Here is a 20696-nt window from a genome sequence, read left to right as displayed (position 1 = left end):
AAAGTGCTGGGATTATAGACATGAGCTGCTACGCCTGGCCCTACTTCATTATTTTTAAAGATTGTTTTAAAGAACGGTTTACTGAGATATCACTAACCTACTATCAGATTCAGTCTGTCCTAAGAATACCATCCAGTGAATTTTGGTAAATTTACAGAGTTGTGCAACCATCACCATAATCCAGGTTTAGGATATTTCCATCACTCCAAAGGGAACCCTGGTGCCTGTTTGCGGTCAATCCCTTTTCGCACCCTCAACTCCAGGCAACTGCTCATATGCTTTCTGTCTGTATAGATTTGTCTTTTCTGGACATTTTATGTAAATGGAATCATACAATATGTGGTCTTCTGATCAGCGGCTTCCACTTTGCATGTTTTACTTTTATTTTATTTATTTATTTTTTGAGACAGAGTCTCGCTCTGTTGCCCAGGCGGGAGTGCAATGGCACGATCTCCTCTCACTGCAACTTCCACCTCTCTGGTTCAGGTGATTTTCCTGCCTCAGTCTCTCAAGTAGCTGGGATTGCAGGAGTGCACCACCACGCCTGGCTAATTTTTATATTTTTAGTAGAGATGGGGTTTCACCATGTAGGCCAGGCTACTCTCAAACTCCTGACCTCACGTGATCAACCCACCTCGGCTTCCCAAAGTGCTGGGATTACAGGTGTGAGCCACCACGCCTGGCCGTACTTTCCATGTTTTAAACATCGTTTTCAAACCACTGCATTCACAGTATTCCACAGTGTGGCTGCACTTTCAAAGTGTTTCTAACCAATTCCCCATTGATGAATATTTAGGTTGTTTCTGAGCTTTGACTTTTATTAAAAAATGCTGTGATGAATATCCTGTACACATTTATCCACCTAGATGTGTATTTCTATAGGATAGATTTGTAGTAGTATAATTCTTGGATCAGAGATAGTGTGCATTAAAGTATGTATCACAAAATTGCCTTCTTGAAAGATCGTTCCTAATTCCTCTGCTACTGGCAGTGGATGATAATATCTTCTAATCTAGTTAATTCTGATCCCCAAACTACACAACACAAAAGCTGGCAGTCCACTCCCTGCAGTGGTTCCTTGAAATGACCCAGGTTGTCCTTTTGTTCTTCTGATCACTGTTTCTTTATTTTTTCCTTCATTTTAATGATTAGAAACACTTTTATTGTGAATAGCATACATACCACAGGTTACAGAAAACTAACATTTATAGCTTAAAAAATAATAATATAATGGCTCTTAAGCATCTATCATGTAGGATAAGAGAGAGGACATTATCAGTGGTCTCTAAAGCCCCCATGTGTTCCTCCCTTTCCCGACCCTTTAATAAATATCACCTGAACCTTTGTGGGAACAATTCCTTTTCTTTAGAGTTTGCACATAAGTTTGTGCAGAGAATTTGTACTGCATCAGCATAGATAAGATAGAACTGTATTTCCCTAAATTCTCTTCCTTTCACATTTCCAGGTCAGCGAGGGGCCCGAAGGAACCTTGTATGTGAGATCTGGAAGGTGGAAGTGGAGCAGCAGCTACATTCTGTTTCAGCTCAGGAAGGTCAGTGCAAGGTACCAGATACCACCATGTAAGTCACTTATCTGCCGGCTTCTGTAGGCATGGGGCCTGAGTTGGCCTGTAGCCCCTCAGGTGTGGGTTTATCTGCCTGGTGCAGGTGCCGGCTTCTCCATAGGCCATTCACATACTGAACTTGGATCAACACAGGTGTCAGCCTATCCTGGTAGGTTCCAACTCCTCCTCGCTATTCCCCACTTCACATCCATCTTTCCTTCCAGGCTGTCCATCCTACCAGCTTCAGATCCCAGCCAAGAAACAAAGCCAACAGCCTGACACTAATGGTTTAGCCAGCTCCCACAGTTGCCTAGGGTCAAATGCCTGTCACAAATTCCTCCTCCCAGTGGTTTTGCTTCTCTGATTGGCTCCTGCCTGATAAGATATGGGTCCTCTGTAGAGGGGTTAGTTGTGCCTGTCTCTGAATTTTGTGTTGGGCTCTGATTGTGTCTTTTATTTATTTATGAGATGGAGTTTCACTCTTGTTGCCCATGCTGGAATGCAATGGCATGATCTCGGCTTACTGCAACCTTCGCCTCCCAGGTTCAAGTGATTCTCCTGCCTCAGCCTCCCATGTAGCTGGGATTACAGGTGCCCACCACCACACCTAGCTAATTTTTGTGTTTTTAGTTAGAGACTGAGTTTCACCAAGTTGGCCAGGTTGGTCTTGAACTCCTGACCTCAGGTGATTTGCTCTCCTCGGCTTCCCAAAGTGCTGGGATTACAGGCGTGACCAACTGTGCCCGGCCACGACTGTGTCTTTAACTGTCCTGCCTGCCAGCCGAGAATAGGAAAACCCAGCCTGAGGCTGCTCCCACACCCGTGCCCCTGAACCTCCGCTGGGGCACCCCTATCAGGATGACAGAGACTCCAGCAACCCCAGCTCAAGGCACAGATGAGTGCAGGTGCAGAAAATGTAGACTGGTCTTACCCATGTGAGTGAAATGGTCTGACAAGGTCATATCTACATGTAATTTTCCATCTGTCTGTCAGGTGCTCGCACCGAAAAGCAAAATATCGGTTAAAAAACGAACTATCTAGGAATCTTATTTCAGCTCTACTACTGTCTAGCCATGAGATTTTGGCCAGATTGCTTTGGTAAAGCTTCAGTTTCCTCATTTATGTATGGAAATGCGGATCTTCAGGCCTCTTTGACTCTGCTATGCATGGTAGTGTGGTTCTCCCTGTGGGTCTGCATGTTATGAGTTTGAAAAAGACATGCAGACTGGGGTGCTCTTTAGACTGGGGGCTGCCTTGATTTAATGAACAAAGTAATGAACATCCTGCAGATACTGGGGATTGTGGTGGAGAGAGACACCATGAACTCAGAGAGATAGATAAAAATAGACAATGGTGTTAGAGTGAGTACAGGAAGCAAGAATGGCCAGTTCAGACCGAGCAGGTAGATCAGGCAGAAAGGTGCTGGACCCTGAGACCTTGGGACTCAGGCTCAGAAACATCAGAGGGAAGAAAGAAGTCAACAACTCAAAGGCAAGCCCCAGATTTGCCTGTCCTAGGGATGGTGTGGTTGGTAAATTATTTGTGCCAAGACTGTTCTTATGAGAGAGAGTCTGAAAGAGAGAGAGAGAGAGACAGACAGACAGAGAGACAGAGAGAGAGAGATTGGAGATAGAGATGAATTACAGAGTTCACGTAAGCGTAATTTAATCTCTGCCTCATTTTCCTAGGCTGAGGGTATCCTTTTATTATCCTTGGAGACCCATGTTTCTTCCAGTCCTTGTTAGAGGAAAGAGCAGAGTCCTGAAACCAGAGGCATAATTTGGCCTCCTCCCTCTGGGAGTCGTCTCGGGGAGCCACCTGGTCCATCAGCCTTGTCCAGGCAGAGCACCATTGGTTCCTCTGGCAAGTCAGGTCCTTGGTAAATACACGTTCCCCTGCATTTCCTGCTACTGAATCAGAAGCTGTTTCCGAAGACTCAGCCAGAGCAGTTGAGTCATGCTTGGTCCTGAGTTTAGCAAGTGCCCAGCATAGAATGAGCAGGAAAGAAGGGATTGTTGTGCTGAATGCAATAGGAAAGGCACTTTTGTGGCTTTTGAGTGGAAATTCTCTGCCCCCAAGCCCTCCCACTCAGAGGTGTGCTCCTGCCTCCCTGTTTTCTCCTAGATTTAGTTGTTAACCTGAAGGGGGTTGTTTGGGAACTGAGGTCGTTTAGTTCCTCTTGCCTCCTTCCTTCCTTCTCAGGCTGCTCAGACCCAGAGGCCCTCTAGACAAAGACCCTGCAGAGACAAGCCCTAGGAATGCGAGCTCCCCCAGGGCAAGGCACTGTCTGTCTGGATCTCTGCTGCATCCCCACTCTCCGAACAGTCAGCACTCCATGCTGTTGGAGGCATGATTCGAATCTTTTGTTTTCTCCCAATGACAGATTATAAACCACTTCCCCATTCTGCAATCGGGCTGTCCTGTCAAACCTGGAATGATGGGTGTGTGCCTGGGTGGGAGAGAGGGGAGAGGGTAGGGCACTCACAGCGGGTGCTGCTGGCTGAGCTGGGAGAGCTCTCTGACTTCCTACTACGTGATCAGGGGGATTTGGTGAACTTACTCAACCCTCTGCACCTTCTAACTCTAAGTCTCACCCCTGACACTCCTGCCTACTGCCAACCCAAGGACATGAGAGGCCCTAAAGCATCCCAGAACACATTTCTTTCTATGATGCGTGGTCTACAGCAGGAAGCTTGGGTTGGGGGCAAGGGGATGGCAAGGCTGGGCTCTATCTCTATTGCATCCTTCTCTCTACGACACAACAAATAACAAAGAGATTTAATTCTTGTAAAGACTCTCACTCAAGATCTCTGCTCACCCTTGCCCCACCGCTCTGTAGCAATTTGGAAGCAGTAATATAAACACCCAAGTAAAAATGGTTTATTAAAAAAAAAGATATTAATGGAATCATTTAACAAAAAATATAGCCAGGTGGTTCCAGCCTTGATTCCAGCCTTGGTTTAATCAGTCTTGGTGCTTAAAATACCTTTTAGGGCTTATTTTTTTTTTTTTAATTGATATAAAATATACATAACAAAAGTGATCATTTTAACCATTTTAAGTGTCAATTTAGTGGCATTAAGTCATATTGCTGTACAATTATCACTACTGTTTATCTTCAGAACTTTTTCAACATCCCAGACATAAACCCTGTGCCCATTAAACCATCACTCACCATGCTCCCCTCCCCTCAGTCCCTGGTAATCACTGTTCTGCTTTCTGTCTCTGTGAATTTGTTCACTCTCAGTACCTCATTTAAGTGGAATCATAGCTGTTTATGTCTGGCTTATTTCACTTAGCATAACAAGGTTCGTCCATGTTGTAACATGTATGAGTACTTCATTCCTCTTTCAGGCTGAAGGATACTTTGTTATGTACATATCACATTTTGTTCAGCTATTCATTCATTCATTCATTCATTCATGAACATTTGGGTTGTTTTCGCCTTTTGGGTCTTGTGGATAAGCTAATAAGCTGCTATGAACCTTGGTGGACAAATATGGGTTCAAGTCCCTGCTTTCACTTCTTGTGGGTCAATTCCTAGAAGTGGAATTGCGGGATCATGTGATAATTCTATGTCCGATGTTTTGAAGAAAGCTGCCATACTGTCTTCCGCAGTGGCCACACCATTTTACATTCCCGCCCTCAATGCTCAAGAGTCCCAGTTTCTCCTCTACATCTTCATGGACTGAGATGGAGTTCACTCTGTCACTCAGGCTGGAGTGCATGGGCACGATCTCAGCTCACTGCAACCTCTGCCTCCCGGATTCAAGCCATTCTCCCACCTCAGCCTCCCAAGTAGCTGTGATTACAGGCACTTGTGACCATGCCTGGCTAATTTTTTTATTTTTGTATTTTTAGTAGAGACAGGGTTTCACCGTGTTGGCCAGGCTGGCCTCGAACCCCTGACCTCAAGTGATCTGCCCGACTCAGCCTCCCAAATTGCTGGGATTACAGGCCTGAGCCACAGCGCCCAGCCTGATTTTCTTTCTTCTGATACTAGCCATCCTAATGAGTATGCAGAGCTATCTCACTGGAGTGTAGATTTTCACTTCTTAGAACACAGAGTGCCACGGGCTCAGGGACGGGATGCACAGAGCTCCAGCAAATGACGTAGTAATTATGGCAAGGGGTGAGGCACCAGGGCAGGCTTTCTAAACCATGCAAGAGAAACTAGTAAGAACGTGGCCTCCTCTGCTTCCTGTGACCACAATGGGGGCTGCACAGACACTGAGACCAAGAAGAACCAGTGGACAACGAGGCTTGGAATGTGACTGTGAAGAGAAGGGAGGAACCCCACGGGGTTGCACTTAGGCAGGACGTCTCAGAGAGTACTGGAAGTGTGCCCTGAAGAAGAGCCAACAAAGGAAGGCCTGCTGTCTTTGGGCAGGGAGTCCTTGCTGATCAAGCCATGTGTGGCTAGAATCTTGAGGAGTCCATGGCGGAACTTCTGGCCAATGAAGGCGTAGATGATGGGGTTGAGGCAGCTGTGAAGGATGCCCAGAATCTCGGTGGCATCCAGGGCCCGGTCGATGTCATTGCGGCGTTGACAGGTCTCCTTGATCAACCGGGTCCTCATGAGAGTGTCTGTCAGCAGGACCAGGTGGTAGGGCAGCCAGCAGAGTAGGAAGATGAGGACAACAGCAAAGATGACCCGCATGGCCCGGTGCTTCTGCCCCATGTGGGCCTTAAACAGCGTGCGCAAGGTGAATCCATAGCAGAACAGCATGATCAGCAGTGGCAAGATGAAGCCAAAGGTCTGGGGCAGGATCCGCAACACCATCCGCCATTTTGCTGTATTGTTGCCCATGTCCTCATAGCAGACTGGGCTAATATAGGTCGGGTAGACAGTCCTTCGGAAAAGTAAGACGGGCAGGGCCAGGAGTAAGGACAGACCCCAGATGCTGAGACATACGAACTTGACCAAGTAGCGCTTCTGGGTCAGTGTGCGTGTGGCATGGACAATGGCCAGGTAACGGTCCACACTGATGCAGGCCAGTAGCAGGATGCCACTGTAGAAGTTGACTTCCTTCAGGAGTGAGACCACCTTGCACAGGAATGTGCCAAAAATCCAGCCATTCTTCTTGGCGGCAGCCCAGATGGGCAAGGTCAGGGCAAACAGTAGGTCGGCCATGGCCAGGTTCAGTAGGTAGACATCAGTGACGGAGCGGCCGACCCTGCTGTGTAAGATGACCAGCATCACGAGGGAGTTTCCCAGCAAGCTCAGCAGGAATACCAGGGCATAGATAATGACCACAAAATACTTGTTGATTTCCAGGGATTCTGGTCGACATGGGGTGACATCTGGTAGAGAAGGGGGCAGGTCAGAGCTGTAACTGTAATTACTAAAATCTTCACTTTTCCAGAGATCTTCAAAGTTGGAAATCTCCATGTTAATATCTTCTGTTTTTGAGGTAAACTTAAATCCTGACCTATAGAAGAGAGACGAAGGTTACTGCACAATAAATTCCCCAGATTCTTGCACATCCACCCAAGAAACTGGGATAGGATTCTTTGTGTTGGCTTGAGTATTACATTGAAGTAATTTTTCCCTACAAATTTGTAAGCAGTAGCTCTTAGGTTATGAGATAAATTTGGTGATAAATGGTACATTTTATGAAAGGACCATAGTTCTCTTTAATATAAGAGAGAAATTCTTAGCATTTCTTTTAGCATCGCCATCACCTAAAACTTTGCAGAAAGTTCTCTTTGGACAGGCCCTGGTGTGTGATGTTCCCCTTCCTGTGTCTCAAGTGTTCTCATTGTTCAATTCCCATCTATGAGTGAGAACACGTGGTGTTTGGTTTTCTGTTTTTGTGATAGTTTGCTGAGTATGATGGTTCCTAGCTGCATCCATGTCCCTACAAAGGACATGAACTCATCCTTTTTTATGGCTGCATAGTATTCCATGGTGTATATGTGCCACATTTTCTTAATCTAGTCTGTCATTGATGGACATTTGGGTTGGTTCCAAGTCTTTGCTATTGTGAATAGTGCCACAGTAAACATACGTGTGCATGTGTCTTTATAGCAGACATGGCACAGGTATACATATGTAACAAACCTGCACATTGTACACGTGTACCCTAGAACTTAAAGTGTAATAAAAACAAATAAAATAAAAAAATTATAAAATATATAACCCCCCCCCCCCCAAAAAAAAGAAAGTTCGCTTTGGATAATCCCCACAGAACACTCAATACTGCCTGGATCCTGCAGTGGTGAGCATCTTTGGCCATCAAGGCTGGGTTTCATGTTCAGAAATGTGAGATGCCACTCAGTTCTTCTTTTTTTTTTTTTTTAGAGATGGGGTCTTGTTATGTTGCTCAGGATGGTCTTAAACTCCTGACCTCAAGTAATTCTGCTGCCTCTGTCTCCCAAAGTGCTGGGAATAAAGGCATGAGCCACTGCATTCAGTCCCATTCAGTTTTTAATCAGAGGATTAAGCAGGCACTCCAAATGGGCTGTACCCTCAGAAAAGATCATGGTTTGACTATAAAACTGAGGCATGAATCCCTTTGTTCAATTTTCTAAAAGTTATTTTAAAAGAGGTACTCTGGAAAATGGTTTGAACAATTGTGGCATGGAGTTTTGGAAGGCTCGAGCTAGCAGAATCTTCAGTTAATTAGTAAGGTCCAGCGTTTCTCCTTTGGGTAGAAGGAGGCCTGCTTTGGGAATGTGTGTGTAGTTTGGAAAAGTATATTAAAAATAATAAGCAAGCGGGCTGCCTGATTCTCCCTGTGGGTGGAAACGTAACAGGTTATTCAGGGAGCTCTGGGCAGCCATGGCCACCATGCAGGATGAGCAGACACAGCCAGTCTGCTCCCCAATAAGAGAGAGGGACAGCAGGAAGCAGAGAAGACAGGGGTTGCACTACCCTTGCTTGGTGGCTCTCCAGCCCTGTTGGATAACCTTCCTGTCCTGCATGTGTTTGTCTCCATCCAGCCCTGACTCCCCTGTTCCTCTCAGATTTAGTCTAACTCCCTGGGCTCTGCCCTTGCCACAAGGACAGCACAGATCCTGCTTTGGGGAAGCCTGGGTGTAGAGGGTGGGCTGCAGCTATTCAAAAATATGATCCTGACTGGGCATGGTAGCTCACACCTGCAATCCCAGCACTTTGGGAAGCCAAGGTGGCAGGATCACTTGAGGTCTGGAGTTCGAGACCAGCCTGGCTAGCATGGTAAAACGCTGTCTCCACTAAAATTACAAAAATTAGCCAGGTATGGTGATGCGCGCCTGTAATCCCAACTACTTGGGAGGCTGAGGCACAAGAATCACTTGAACCCAGGAGGTGGAGGTTGCAGTGAGCCGAAATCACATCACTGCACTCCAGCCTGGGCAACAGAGTGAGACTCTGCCTCAAAAACAAACAAACAAACAAACAAACAAAACAAAACAAAACAAAATCCCAGTTTCTCAAAGAAGAAGTCAACTAAAGCAATTCAGCTCCCTAATTAGCTTCTTTCTGAACCACAAAACAGATCACCCTCTGGCCATTGCCTTAGAGTAAGGGATGACCATCCTACCACCAACTATGTCCAAGTCCATAACCTACCTCCAAATGGAACCCAGTGTCAGAGAAAAACCAGGAAGTTAAAGGTCCCAGGACCCACTTCACACTCACCAGGCTGGGCACACTCAGAAAAAGACGCCCAAGAACAATGTGGGTGAGGAAGTGGAAAAGTCAGAACTCTCCCATATTGCAGGTGGTAATGTAAGATGGTGCAGCTGCTTTGGAAAACAGTTTAGCAGTTGCTCAAAAAAGTTAAACATAGAGTTACCACATGAACCAGCAAACCCCATCCTAGGTATGTACTCAAGAGAATTGAAAGCTAATGTTCATAGCAGCATTCATCATTAAGCTCAAAAAGTGGAAACAAACCAAATATCCATCAACTGATGAATGGACAGACAAATTGAGGAAAAGTCATGAGCAACTGGAAGACTTTTTGGTCAATGACACATCACAAATACCACAGTGGTCCCATAAGATTATAATATTGTATTTTTAGTGTTCTTTTCCTATGTTTAGATATACAAATACTTACCATTGTGTTATAATTACCTATAGTATTTAGTACACTAACGTGCTGTATAGGTTTGTAGCCTAGGAGCAGTAGGCTTTACCATATAGCCCATGTGTGTAGTAGGCTATAACATCATATACTCTACGATGTTCACATGACATAGTTCTCAGAATGCATCCGCATTGTTAAGCAACCTATGACTGTATTATATACAATGGAATATTATTCAGCCATGAGAAGGAATGAGGTACTGATACACAATACAACATGGATGAACCTTGAAAATGTTAGTCTAGGTGAAAAAAGGCAGACACAAAAGTTTTCCTATTGTGTGATTCCATATATGTGAAATGACCAAAATAGGCAAATGGGTAGAATTGGTAGAGACAGAAAGTAGATTGGTGGTTTCCAGGGGCAAGGGGAGTTGGGAGAGGAATGTTAATGACTACAGAGTTTTTCTTTTGAGTGATAAAAGTGTTCTGGAATTAGTGGCAATGGTTGTAGAATATGCTAAAAACTTTAAATGGGTGACTTTTGTGGTATGTGACTTATGTCTCAAATAAAAACAAAAAGATTAATCAAAGGGTGCACAGCCTTGCAAAGCAAATACAAATATTACAACAATAACAACAAAAGTCCTAGGGAGGATTTCTCTTTAGCAGAAAGGAAGTCTCTGTTGTTGTCAATCATATGTAGCAAAGAAGAAAGTGGAAGAAGATTAAGCAAAACTGGGAAAATAATGCCCTTTTTCCCCCAAGAGTGACGGAATTCTTAGCCATCACCTTCCTGACAAGTTTTTACTTTCTCTTTTGAGAGTTAGGGGCCAGATACATTGCCTTCCCAGCATACCAAGGCAACTGATAGAGAAGATTCAATCAGTTGATGAACCTAGAGAGACATCATGATGATGGTGAGGCCCTGCCTGGCCGGAAGGCTGGGGAGGTATTGAGAGGGCTGGTAATACAGCTTGCTGGACCAGTATAGTCAGCAAGACCTGAAAGAAGTCACCAGCACCACAGTCCCATGGTTGAGAGCAAGTTTGCTCAGAGGTCCAGGGTATGTCCAATGAAGTCACGAGGTCAAGGGTGGATCACTTCTGAGAGCAGATGATTACAGATGCTCTTAAGGGAACAGATGACCCAAGAGAAGACCCATCTTTGAGAGTAGATGCAGAGCATATTGGATGCAGGGAGCTTGTGCTCTTAGAGAGCAGGGCCTTGTATGTATGAGTATTGGCTGTGAGAAGCCAGGACTGGGGCTGCTGCAGAAACTGTCGTGTCAGCACAGGCAGCATTGGCAGAGCATGTTTCACAGGTAAATCCTCACTGTGGATAATCCAGTGCTCAGCTGTGCTGGGGGTGGGCTGGACGTATATGGGTGAGCTCATGCTCCCAGGCATTATGGGTCAGCTGCAGGTTCCAGAGGGAGAGCGTGTAAGTCAGGACAGAAGGTAGAGAATTCAGCAAGGAGAACCAGGTCAGGCCAATGACCTCCAGCTCCTAGGGTAGGGAGAGGGGTGTTTGTTGTTGGTGTTGTTTTTTAGTTTACCAATCTCTACAGAGGATGACTTGGCAGACAGAGGGACAAACTAAGGGAAGGAGATGACACATCTGAGGTCTGCTTTGTGCCTCACAGGTACATGATCTCCATGGCTCATTACAAATAGATACAATTAGGTCCTGTTTCTAGAAGACTGAGACACAAGGAGGTTCAGCTGACCTAACAGGGAGGCTCAGTAACCAGCCTGCGATCACAGGGTGGAGAAGTGGTGAAACCGCTGTTCCAGTGAGGTGTGAAGGGCTCCACTTGTATTATTTGCAGTCTATAGCCCTTCTTCTTAAAAAAAGTACACCTCATCTATTAAACATATTTGTAAGTTAAGTTCTTGAGATATAATTAAATCAGCCCGTGTATGGTCCACTCACATTCTTTGATGTGTTATGCATTGTTTTCTTTTGCCATTTCTTAGGCCCAGAATGAAAGAAACAGCTCTGGCAGGGATGATAAACCAAACACCCTTGAAATGGCTGGGTCCGGCTGGCCACCCAGTCATATTTTCCAGGATAAAAAGGGGGCTTTCTTGACTTAGGGAAAATGCCAGCCCCTTAGTGACTCATGGTAGTTTGGAAACTCCATAGATGATGGCATGAATTCTAATTTATTACATGAAAATGCTATAAATGACAGACATTTACAAGATCTCAAACATTTAAGGCAATCTTTTTAACAACAAAACAGTCATTTTAGTACAGTTTCAGTATTCTTTCTCTCTATAAATATAATCCACAAATACTTGCATTTAGTGTAGGGAAGTGGGAAGTGAACAGTGTTCGGCCCATCCTCAGACCCAGTCCTAGCCCAGGCCAGGAGGGCTGGTTGAGTCTTGGAAGGCCACTAGGCCAAGGGAAGAGTGTGGGCATCAAGTGGTCCTGAGCGGTTGGAGAGGGTTGTGAGGGAGGAGGAACAGAAGTTCTCCCTTTGGGGATGGGGTCCCCAAAGGGACAAAATGAAGAGGCCAAGGGGTGAGGGTGAGGGGCCCACCAAGGGTGGGGAGAGATGCTTGGGATAAATGTAGGCTGGATATCAAGGGAAACAAAGAACAGAGACATTCTAGCTGTTGGGAAGGGTAGGTGTTCCAAGACTTACCAGGATGCTGGGCTTTTCACCTGTAGGACACCTCCAGGAGGGCAGCTGCAACCTATGAAAGGGAGGTGGTGGTGAGAACACAGTGGAGGAAGTGAGTGGTGGATTAGATTGCTCAATGCAGTACAGGGGTGGAGCTCCTGAGGGTGCGGGTAATTCTGATAACTTTGAATAATTAGTTCCCAGGTCAGCTCTTGGATCCATAGTCATTTCACGGACTCCTAGAGTTTATATTGGGAAGGGACCTGAGGGGTTTTCTAGCTAGTCTTTTCATTTTACAGATGGGGAAACAAGCCCAGACAAAGGAAATGGCTTGCCCAGGATTGCATGGATTTCTTTCATCTTTGCTGTATCTCAGAGCCCCTGGCTCCTTCAGCTGCCTTGTCTGAGTCTCCTGGCACTCCAGCTGCCTCAGGCTTCCCCATCGTACCATCGGCAGTACTATAGCTCTTGAATGTCTTTCACATGTCAAAGGGGAGCAGTGCATTAAAACGACAGAGATGGACTAAAGCTTCTGGTGAGTCTGGTGGTGTTCCTCCCAGGACCTGATGCCTCTGCTTTTCGGCCCCGCTCCTGCCTCTCTTCTTTCCCCTCGCTCCCCAACCATCTGCTCTGACCACAAGTCCATCTCTGGGTATTGATATTCTTTCCTGGTTCATACACTTGGCATTGGGTCTGAGGACCCCAACTCTGTAGCAGCTACCACCCTTGGAGCCAAGACCCTCTAATTTGGAAAGAAAGCCTTTTGGTAAAAGTGAAGATTCCGCCCAAGTCCAAATACATTTTTAAAAACAGTGTTGAGTGCCCCTAATAATGTATTTTATCGATTTGCTATTGATTACAAATGAATGAATTAATCCAGGTAGAGCTATGAACACTAATTCTGCTCCCTCCCAAGTGCCCACCCCAGTGAACAACACCTCAATCCCCTCAGTTACTCTTTACCCTCTCTCTTGCTCCATGCATCCCAGGGCCCAGAGGGCACACAATGCCTGTGGCAGACGCACTTAAACTGCCTACCTACCCCAAAGAAAGAATGTTTGAGTCTAACTGTTTAGCAAATGTTTCTTAGTCTTCGTCACCTCTCTTTCCCAAGCTGGGGAAGAATGCAATGCCACCTGGCCAGCTGACGCTAAAACCAGATAGAGGCTTATTACCTATGGAGAGAGGCAGATGAGATCAGAGCTAGCTGAGCAATTCTGAGCTACTGACTTTTCCTATCTGAGTCTCAGTTTACTCATCTGTCAAACGGGGCCAATACAGACTCCAACTTACGGGGTTGTGGTGAGAATGAAATGAGGGATTGCTTGTAAATCATGTAAGACATGCATAAAGTATAACATTAACCTTTATTATTGTGATCATTATTACCAGAATAGTTTATTCACTGATAACATGCTGCCTTTCTCACTACATCCCCAAACAAGGGAAAGCAATGGGCAGTGGGTCTGCTTTCAAGGCTGACTTTGATGACATCTAATTTGCTTTGCCCTGGATATTAATTGTCATATTAGCTGTAATGTTGAGTGTCTACCAGGTTCTAGCTTCTGGGCAAAGTGCTTTCTAGAATTTATATCAATTAATCCTCAGGACAACCTCATGAAGCAGGCACTTTCTGGATGAGGAAATGAAGACTCTGAGAGGTTAAGTAACTTACCTAGAGTGACACAGCTGAATTAGGCTTTCAGTTTAAAAAACCTCTAAAAATCTACTCTCAAATGCTATCTCCTGTTCACTGTAATAAGGAGCAGGATCCCAGCCTAAAGTTTCTGAGCCCCATTAGGGACCTCCTTGTGTCCCAGAAAGCCAGATACGAAGGATGTAGAGAGGTGAGCCCAGATTTGACATTTCCCAGTCAGCCTCCTTCACACTCCTTAGGTCAATTTCATTTCCATGGAGATCACTGCTGTTATATGTAGGGTGGAGTGAATTAAAAATCTGGCTTCTGGTGAGGTGGCTCATGCCTGTAATTCCAGTGCTTTGGGAGGCTGAGGGTGGATCACTCAAGGCCAGGAGTTAGAGACCAGCCTGGCCAACATGGTGAAACCCCGCCTCCACTAAAAATGCAAAAATTAGCCAGGCGTGGTGGCACATGCCTGTAATCCCAGCTACTCCAGAGGCTGAGGCATAAGAATTGCTTGAAATAGGAAAGCAGAGGTTGAAGTGAGCCGAGATTGTGCCATTGCATTCCAGCCTGGGTGACAGAGCGAAACCCTGTCTCAAACAAAACAAAACGAAAACCTGGCTTCTAATCCTGCTTGGAGAAGTCATTCTTTCTGGGCCTTGGTGTGTGCCTTTGGAAAATGGGAGCTTCTTTCAAGTCTATTCTGTCCAGCATGATAGCTACTAGCCACGTGTAGCTATTTACATTAAAATTAATAAAATAAAGGCCAGGCAAGGTGGCCCATGCCTGTAATCCCAGCACTTTGGGAGGCCGAGGTGGGCGAATCGCTTGAGCCCAGGAATTTGAGACCATCCTGGGCAACATGGCGAAACCCTGTATTTACAAAAAAAAAAAACAACAAAAAAACCACAAACCCCCCCCCCCCCGCAAAATTAGCTGAGTGTAGCGGCACGTGCCTGTAGCTGCAGCTACTTGGGAGGCTGAGGTGGGAGAATCGCCTGAGACCTGTAGGTCGAGGTTGCAATGAGCCAAGATCATGCCACAGCACTCCAGCCTGGGCATTGGAGTGAGACCCTGTCTCAAAAAAGAAAAAATAAAATAAAATAAAATAAAAAAAAAATTGAGATCCTCAGTCACACTAGTCACACTTCAAGTGCTCCATAGCCACGTGTGACTAGTGGCTACCATATTGGGCAGGGCAGATCTAGGACATTTCTATTATTGCAGAAAATTCTTTTGTGCAGCACTGTCTAGGTGAAGACTTAGTTGTCTTTAGCTCTAAGTTTCTACACTTCATCACCCCAGTTCTCAGGTCCTCAGAGGAGGCTGAAGTTTCTAGATCTCTTCCATTAGAAATATGTCCCCAGCATCTCAGACTGAACAAGTCACCTACCTGCTGTTATTGGAGTGGCCACCGATGTCTTCACTGTGCCTCAAGGTTGGATGGTAGTCAGAGCTGTTAGACAGGAAAAATAAAAAAATAAAAAAATAAAATAAAAGAGACAGCTTTGACGATGAAACTTCTGACCTGGGTTGCAAGGGGGAAATCCAAGAGGCCCTCCTGGGGAGGTGTTCCCACAGAGGAACAATGAGGTCTGTCCTGGGACTTTGGCCCAGGAGAGGTGCCACTTAGTGATTCTGGGATGAGTGCTGGGGATTTTCACATCTTCCTGTCTGATGGCTTCTGGAGGAGCCTACCAGTCTGAAGGTGGAGATTTGCCTACCCACCTTCTGTCTCTAAATGTTTTGAACCTACACTTCCTTTTTTAACAAGGAAGATGCGGGCATCCCAGCCCCCGCCAATGGACATGTCTGAACTTACACGCAGTTTCTTCCTTCTTTCCAGGGCCAGAGTGAGAAACGTCCCTCCTTCTGTTTCTGTTGAATCCCCACACCTCTGTGGGCCCCACTGCCTCTCCTGTCCTTGAGGATCCTCTTTCTCTGCCCTCTGTCCTGGCTCTTTTCCTTCCACCACACCTTACTTATGGCTTTATCATGCTCCCTCTGTCCTAGCACCCTTCGGCTACCACAGCTGCTCTTTCCACTTCCTTACCTCCCCTCTGCTGCTCAACAAAGACACTGCAACTGGTTTCCTTCCTACTGCTCCACTGAAATAGCTTTCGCCAAGGTTCCCAATGACCTCTGGGTTGCTAAACCCAGCAAATCCATTTTTTTTTTGTTTTTGTTTTTTAAACCAAATTGCTTCTTTTCCCCCCAAGACAAACAGATTGGAGGTAGCGTTCGCATGCCTCTCCCACTTGGAAGGACAGAATAGTGTGTAGAGATTCACACTATAAATTTTTTTCCTCCAGGAATGAATGCAGGAACTGAACAGGAAAACTGAAAGAATCCACAAAACTTTTGAAAGAAGTGGCAGCTGCAGCCTACTCTGTGAGACAGGCAAAAAACTCACCTCTAGGCAGAATAGTACTGCACCCAGGAAGGAGAAAACGGCTGCATATTCTCAGCTATCACCATTGCTTACAACACCCTGGCTAACCAGAAGTCCTGCATCCGTCCACGTGATAACATCACTATAATTATAACCAGCATTTGAGAAAGTCAGCACGCTAAGCCTTTCGAATCTTGCAGAGTTTACATCACTCCCCTTCCACGTCTATCAGAGGTGGTGCTGGTATTCACTGCTGGGAGTCTTAAAGACAGGTCACATCACTGGATCCCTTGCAGACATTCCCCAGTACCAGCCCAGAGTCTGGTAGGCCCACTGAGGAGCTAGACCCAGAAGAGCACTGTAGTCTGGTCTCAGGAAGTCCCATTCCTAAAGAAAGGGGAAGAACATCACATCAAGGGAACACCCTGTGGGACAAAATAATCTGAACGGCAGGTCTTGAGTGCCAGATCTTTTCACTGGTGTAAAGTTTCCTATAGCAGGACACAATTGCCGTGCTGTGCTGGGCAGAGTAGGGAAAGTTTGCACCTCTACCCAACAGGCAGGTAGCCTCTGGTATTGTGAAGGGTCTTAGAGAAGGGATCATTTTTCCCCTTGGTACGGCACTGCAGACAGAGCTGGGGCTTCTCCCAAAGGAATGCAGCATGGATGCACCTACAAACAGCTTTCCTGAACAAATCAGGGTGATTGCATCCCCACGGGAGGAGCACTCCCCAGATTCAGGCTTGCAAGACAGGCAGTCCCAATTCCACTCTACTTGGAACATCAACATTTCTACAGATGAAAATAACTGCCTGTCTGATCTGAATAGCCAGAACACTGGGACAGGAGTGAAGTGGGGAGGTAGATAGCTTTCCAGCTGGCCTTGTGGGGGACCTGAGGTAGCTCTTACCCTTCACCCTGACAAAACCTCAGCATATCTAATTGAGAGCTCCCCCAGCCACTTTCATCAAGGCTGGGATCTCTGCCCACCATTGGGTATTACATCTACCCACCTGCTTTAGCTACAACTGGTGCCTACCCAGGGATACTTTGCCTACTGGTCCGAAGCCTGAATCATCAACTCAGTAAATAAAACACTGGGGAAAAATTAAATAAATAAAGATTACACCACGAGAGAATGAGGTAGGCTTAAAGAGATTCCTGCCATTCCAACTCCATAGGAGACAGTAAACCTTCTCACACACTACGTACATAACTACTACAACCAGGATCTGGGAAAGCCAGCACACACTCTCTCACACTAAGGAACTCATACAGAGTCTTCACTCCTAAAACCTAAAAGTCTTCACCCCTAAAAACCAAGGATCAAATTAGGCTAAAATAAACTATAAACATTAAAGTCAGATCCTTAAGAGGAAAGAAAAACAAATTGAAAAAAAAAAAACATAGTCGCTGGGCATGGTGGCTCATGCCTGTAATACCAGCATTTTGGGAAGTTGAGGCTGGCAGATCATCTGAGGTCAGGAATTTGAGACCAGCCTGACCAACATGGAGAAATCCTGTCTCTACGAAAAATACAAAATTAGCCAGGCATGGTGGCACATGTCCGTAATCCCAGCTACTTGGGAGGCTGAGACAGGAGAATTGCTTGAACCCGGGAGGCAGAGGTTGCAGTGAGCCAAGATCACATAATGCACTCCAGACTGAGCAACAAGAGTGAAACTTTATCTCAAAAAAAAAAAAAAAAAAAAAAAAAGTCAAATCAAAAATACATTCGAGAATAACTTGAAGAAATAGTCTACCCAAATGAGAAGGAACCAGAAAACTAGTTCTGGCAATATGACAAAACAGGGTTCTGTAACACCCCCAAAAGATCACACTAACTCTCCAGCAATAAATCCAGACCAAGAAGAAATTTTCGAAATACCAGATAAAGAACTCAGAAGGTTTATTATTATTATTATTATTATTTTGAGACAGATTTCACTCTTGTTGCTCAAGTTAGAGTGCAATGGTATCATCTCGGCTCACTGCAACCTCTGCCTCCCAGGTTCAAGTGATTCTCCTGCCTCAGCCTCCTGAGTAGCTGGGATTACAGGCATGTGCCACCACGTCTGGCTAATTTTTGTATTTTTAGTAGAGATTGGGTTTTGCCATGTTGACCAGGCTGGTCTCGAACTCCTGGCCTGAAGTGATCTGCCTGCCTCGGCCTCCCAAAGTGCTAGGATTGCAGGTGTGAATGACTGTACCTGGCCCAGAAGGTTGATTATTAAGCTACTTAAGGAGATACCAGAGAAAAGTAAACACCAACATAAAGAAATTTTAAAAAACCAGTTCAGGATATGAATGAAAAAATTTCTGGAGAGGTATATATCATGAAGAAAAACTAATCAAAACCTCTGGAAATGAAAGTACACTTAGGGAATACAAACTGTGGTGGAAAGTTTCAACAATAGACTAGAACAAGTAGAAGAAAAAACTTCAGAGCTCAAAGAAAAGGCATTTGAATTAGCCCAATCAGACAAAGATAAAAAAAAAAAAATCAAAAGAAATGAACAAAATCCCCAAGAAATATAAAATTATGTAAAACAGCAAAACCTGAGAATAATTGGTATTCCTGAGGGAGAAGATAAGTCTAAAAGTTTGAAAAACTTATTTGAGGGAATAATTGAGGAGAACTTCCCTGACCTTGGTAGAGATGTAGATACCCAAATATAAGAAGCTCAAAGAACTTCTGGGAAATTCATTACAAAAATATTATCACCTAGGCACATGGTCATTAGGTTATCTAAAGTCAACATGAAGGAAAGAATTTTAAGAACTGTGTGACAAAAACATCAGGTAACCTATAAAGGAAAACCTATCAGACTAACAGAAGATTTCTTGCAGAAACCTTGCAAGCCAGAAGGGATTGGGGTCCTATCTTTAGCTACTTTAAACAAGATAATTGTCAGCCAAGAATTTTGTATCCAGCAAAACTAAGCTTCATAAATGAAGGAGAGATAAAGTCTTTTTTCAGACAAACAAATGCTGACAGAAATTGCCACTACTAAACCAGCATTATCAGAAATTCTAAAAGGAGTTTTAAATATTTAAACAAAAGCTTTATGTGCACCAAAATAGAATCTCCTTAAAGCATAAATCTCACAGGGCCTATAAAACAATAACACAATGAAAAAAACAAAGTATTTAGGTAACAACTAATATGATGAATAGAACAGTAACTCACATTGAGAGGTGAAGCTGGCCGGGCTTCTGGGTTGGATGGGGACTTGGAGAACTTTTCTGTGTAGCTAAAGGATTGTAAACACACCAATCAGCACTCTGTGTCTAGCTAAATGTTTGTAAACACACCAGTCAGCACTCTGTAAAAATGCACCAATCAGCAATCGGTGTCTAGCTAAAGGTTTGTAAATGCACCAATTAGCACTCTGTAAAAATGGACCAATCAGCACTCTGTAAAATGGACCAATCAGTGCTCTGTAAAATGGACCAATCAACAGGATGTGGGCGGGGCCAAATAAGGAAATAAAAGTTGGGCACCCGAGCCAGCAGTGGCAACCCGCTCAGGTCCCCTTTCACGCCATGGAAGCTTTGTTTTCTCACTCTTCACAATAAATCTTGCTGCTGCTCACTCTTTGGGTCCGCACTACCTTTATGAGCTATAACACTCACTGTGAAGCTCTGTGGCTTCACTCCTGAAGTCAGCCAGACCACGAACCCACCAGGAGGAGCCAGCAACTCTGGATGCGCCACCTTTAAGAGCTGTAACACTCACTGCAAACGTCTGCGGCTTCACTCCTGAAGTCAGTAAGACCATGAACCCAGTGGAAGGAAGAAACTCTGGACACATCTAAACATCTGAAGGAACAAACTCCAGACACACCATCTTTAAGAACTGTAACACTCACTGTGCGGGTCCGTGGGTTCATTCTTGAAGTCAGTGAGACCAAGAACACACCGGAAGGAACCAATTCTGGACACATTTTGGTTACCACAAAGGGACTATCGCCTATCGCCAAGCGGTGAGTACCATCAGATCCCTTTCACTTCCTAGTCTGTCCTAATTTTCCTTAGAATTCAGGGGCTAAATACTGGGCACCTGTCAGTCGGTTAAAAGTGACTAGCACGGCTGCTGGACTAAAGACATGGGTGTCAGGCTTTCTGGGAAAGGGCTCTCTAACAATCCCCGACTCTTCGGAGTTGGGAGCATTGGTTTGCCTGGAACCAGCTTCCACTATTCCTGTACTTCTGGGCTGAACCAAGGGTCGACAGAGAGGAAAATCATTTAGCTCCAGGGTCCTGACAACAAGTTGGCTGACCCTGCGGTCATGAGCGGAACTCTCAAAGTCATGTCACCCAAGGGAGACTCGCCCATCTATCCTATCTACGCTGACCGTTGCCTCCTGGGTCCTAATGCCTGTCAGACAAACTTCCTCTCAACTCTCTTCTCTGAGGCTAGCCCTGCTTCTAAAAACCACTCTC

At 45.2% G+C, this 20696-nt stretch overlaps 1 protein-coding gene across 2 annotated transcripts; it reads right to left on the bottom strand.

The window, feature by feature from the left end:
* Positions 1-4625: 4625 nt before the first annotated feature.
* On the bottom strand, positions 4626-16074 carry LOC103217855 (C-X-C chemokine receptor type 2). 2 transcript variants are annotated; one of them, XM_007966237.3, is made up of 4 exons: positions 15681-16074; positions 15252-15314; positions 12238-12289; positions 4626-6996 (listed from the first exon to the last, which is right to left on the bottom strand). In XM_007966237.3, the coding sequence occupies exon 4, from the start codon at positions 6954-6956 to the stop codon at positions 5889-5891; it is 1068 nt and encodes a 355-aa protein (XP_007964428.2). In that variant the 5' UTR covers positions 6957-6996; positions 12238-12289; positions 15252-15314; positions 15681-16074; the 3' UTR covers positions 4626-5888. The 2 variants fall into 2 exon arrangements, with proteins under 2 accessions (XP_007964428.2, XP_037857469.1); XM_038001541.2 differs by lacking the exon at positions 15681-16074 and having other exon boundaries at positions 15252-15650.
* Positions 16075-20696: the final 4622 nt, after the last annotated feature.

Source organism: Chlorocebus sabaeus, chromosome 10 (genome assembly GCF_047675955.1).
Source record: "Chlorocebus sabaeus isolate Y175 chromosome 10, mChlSab1.0.hap1, whole genome shotgun sequence".
In the NCBI taxonomy this organism is placed as follows: Eukaryota; Metazoa; Chordata; class Mammalia; order Primates; family Cercopithecidae; genus Chlorocebus; species Chlorocebus sabaeus.
The sequence above is the reverse complement of the archived record's forward strand: the minus strand, read 5'-3'. Positions and strand labels throughout refer to the sequence as shown.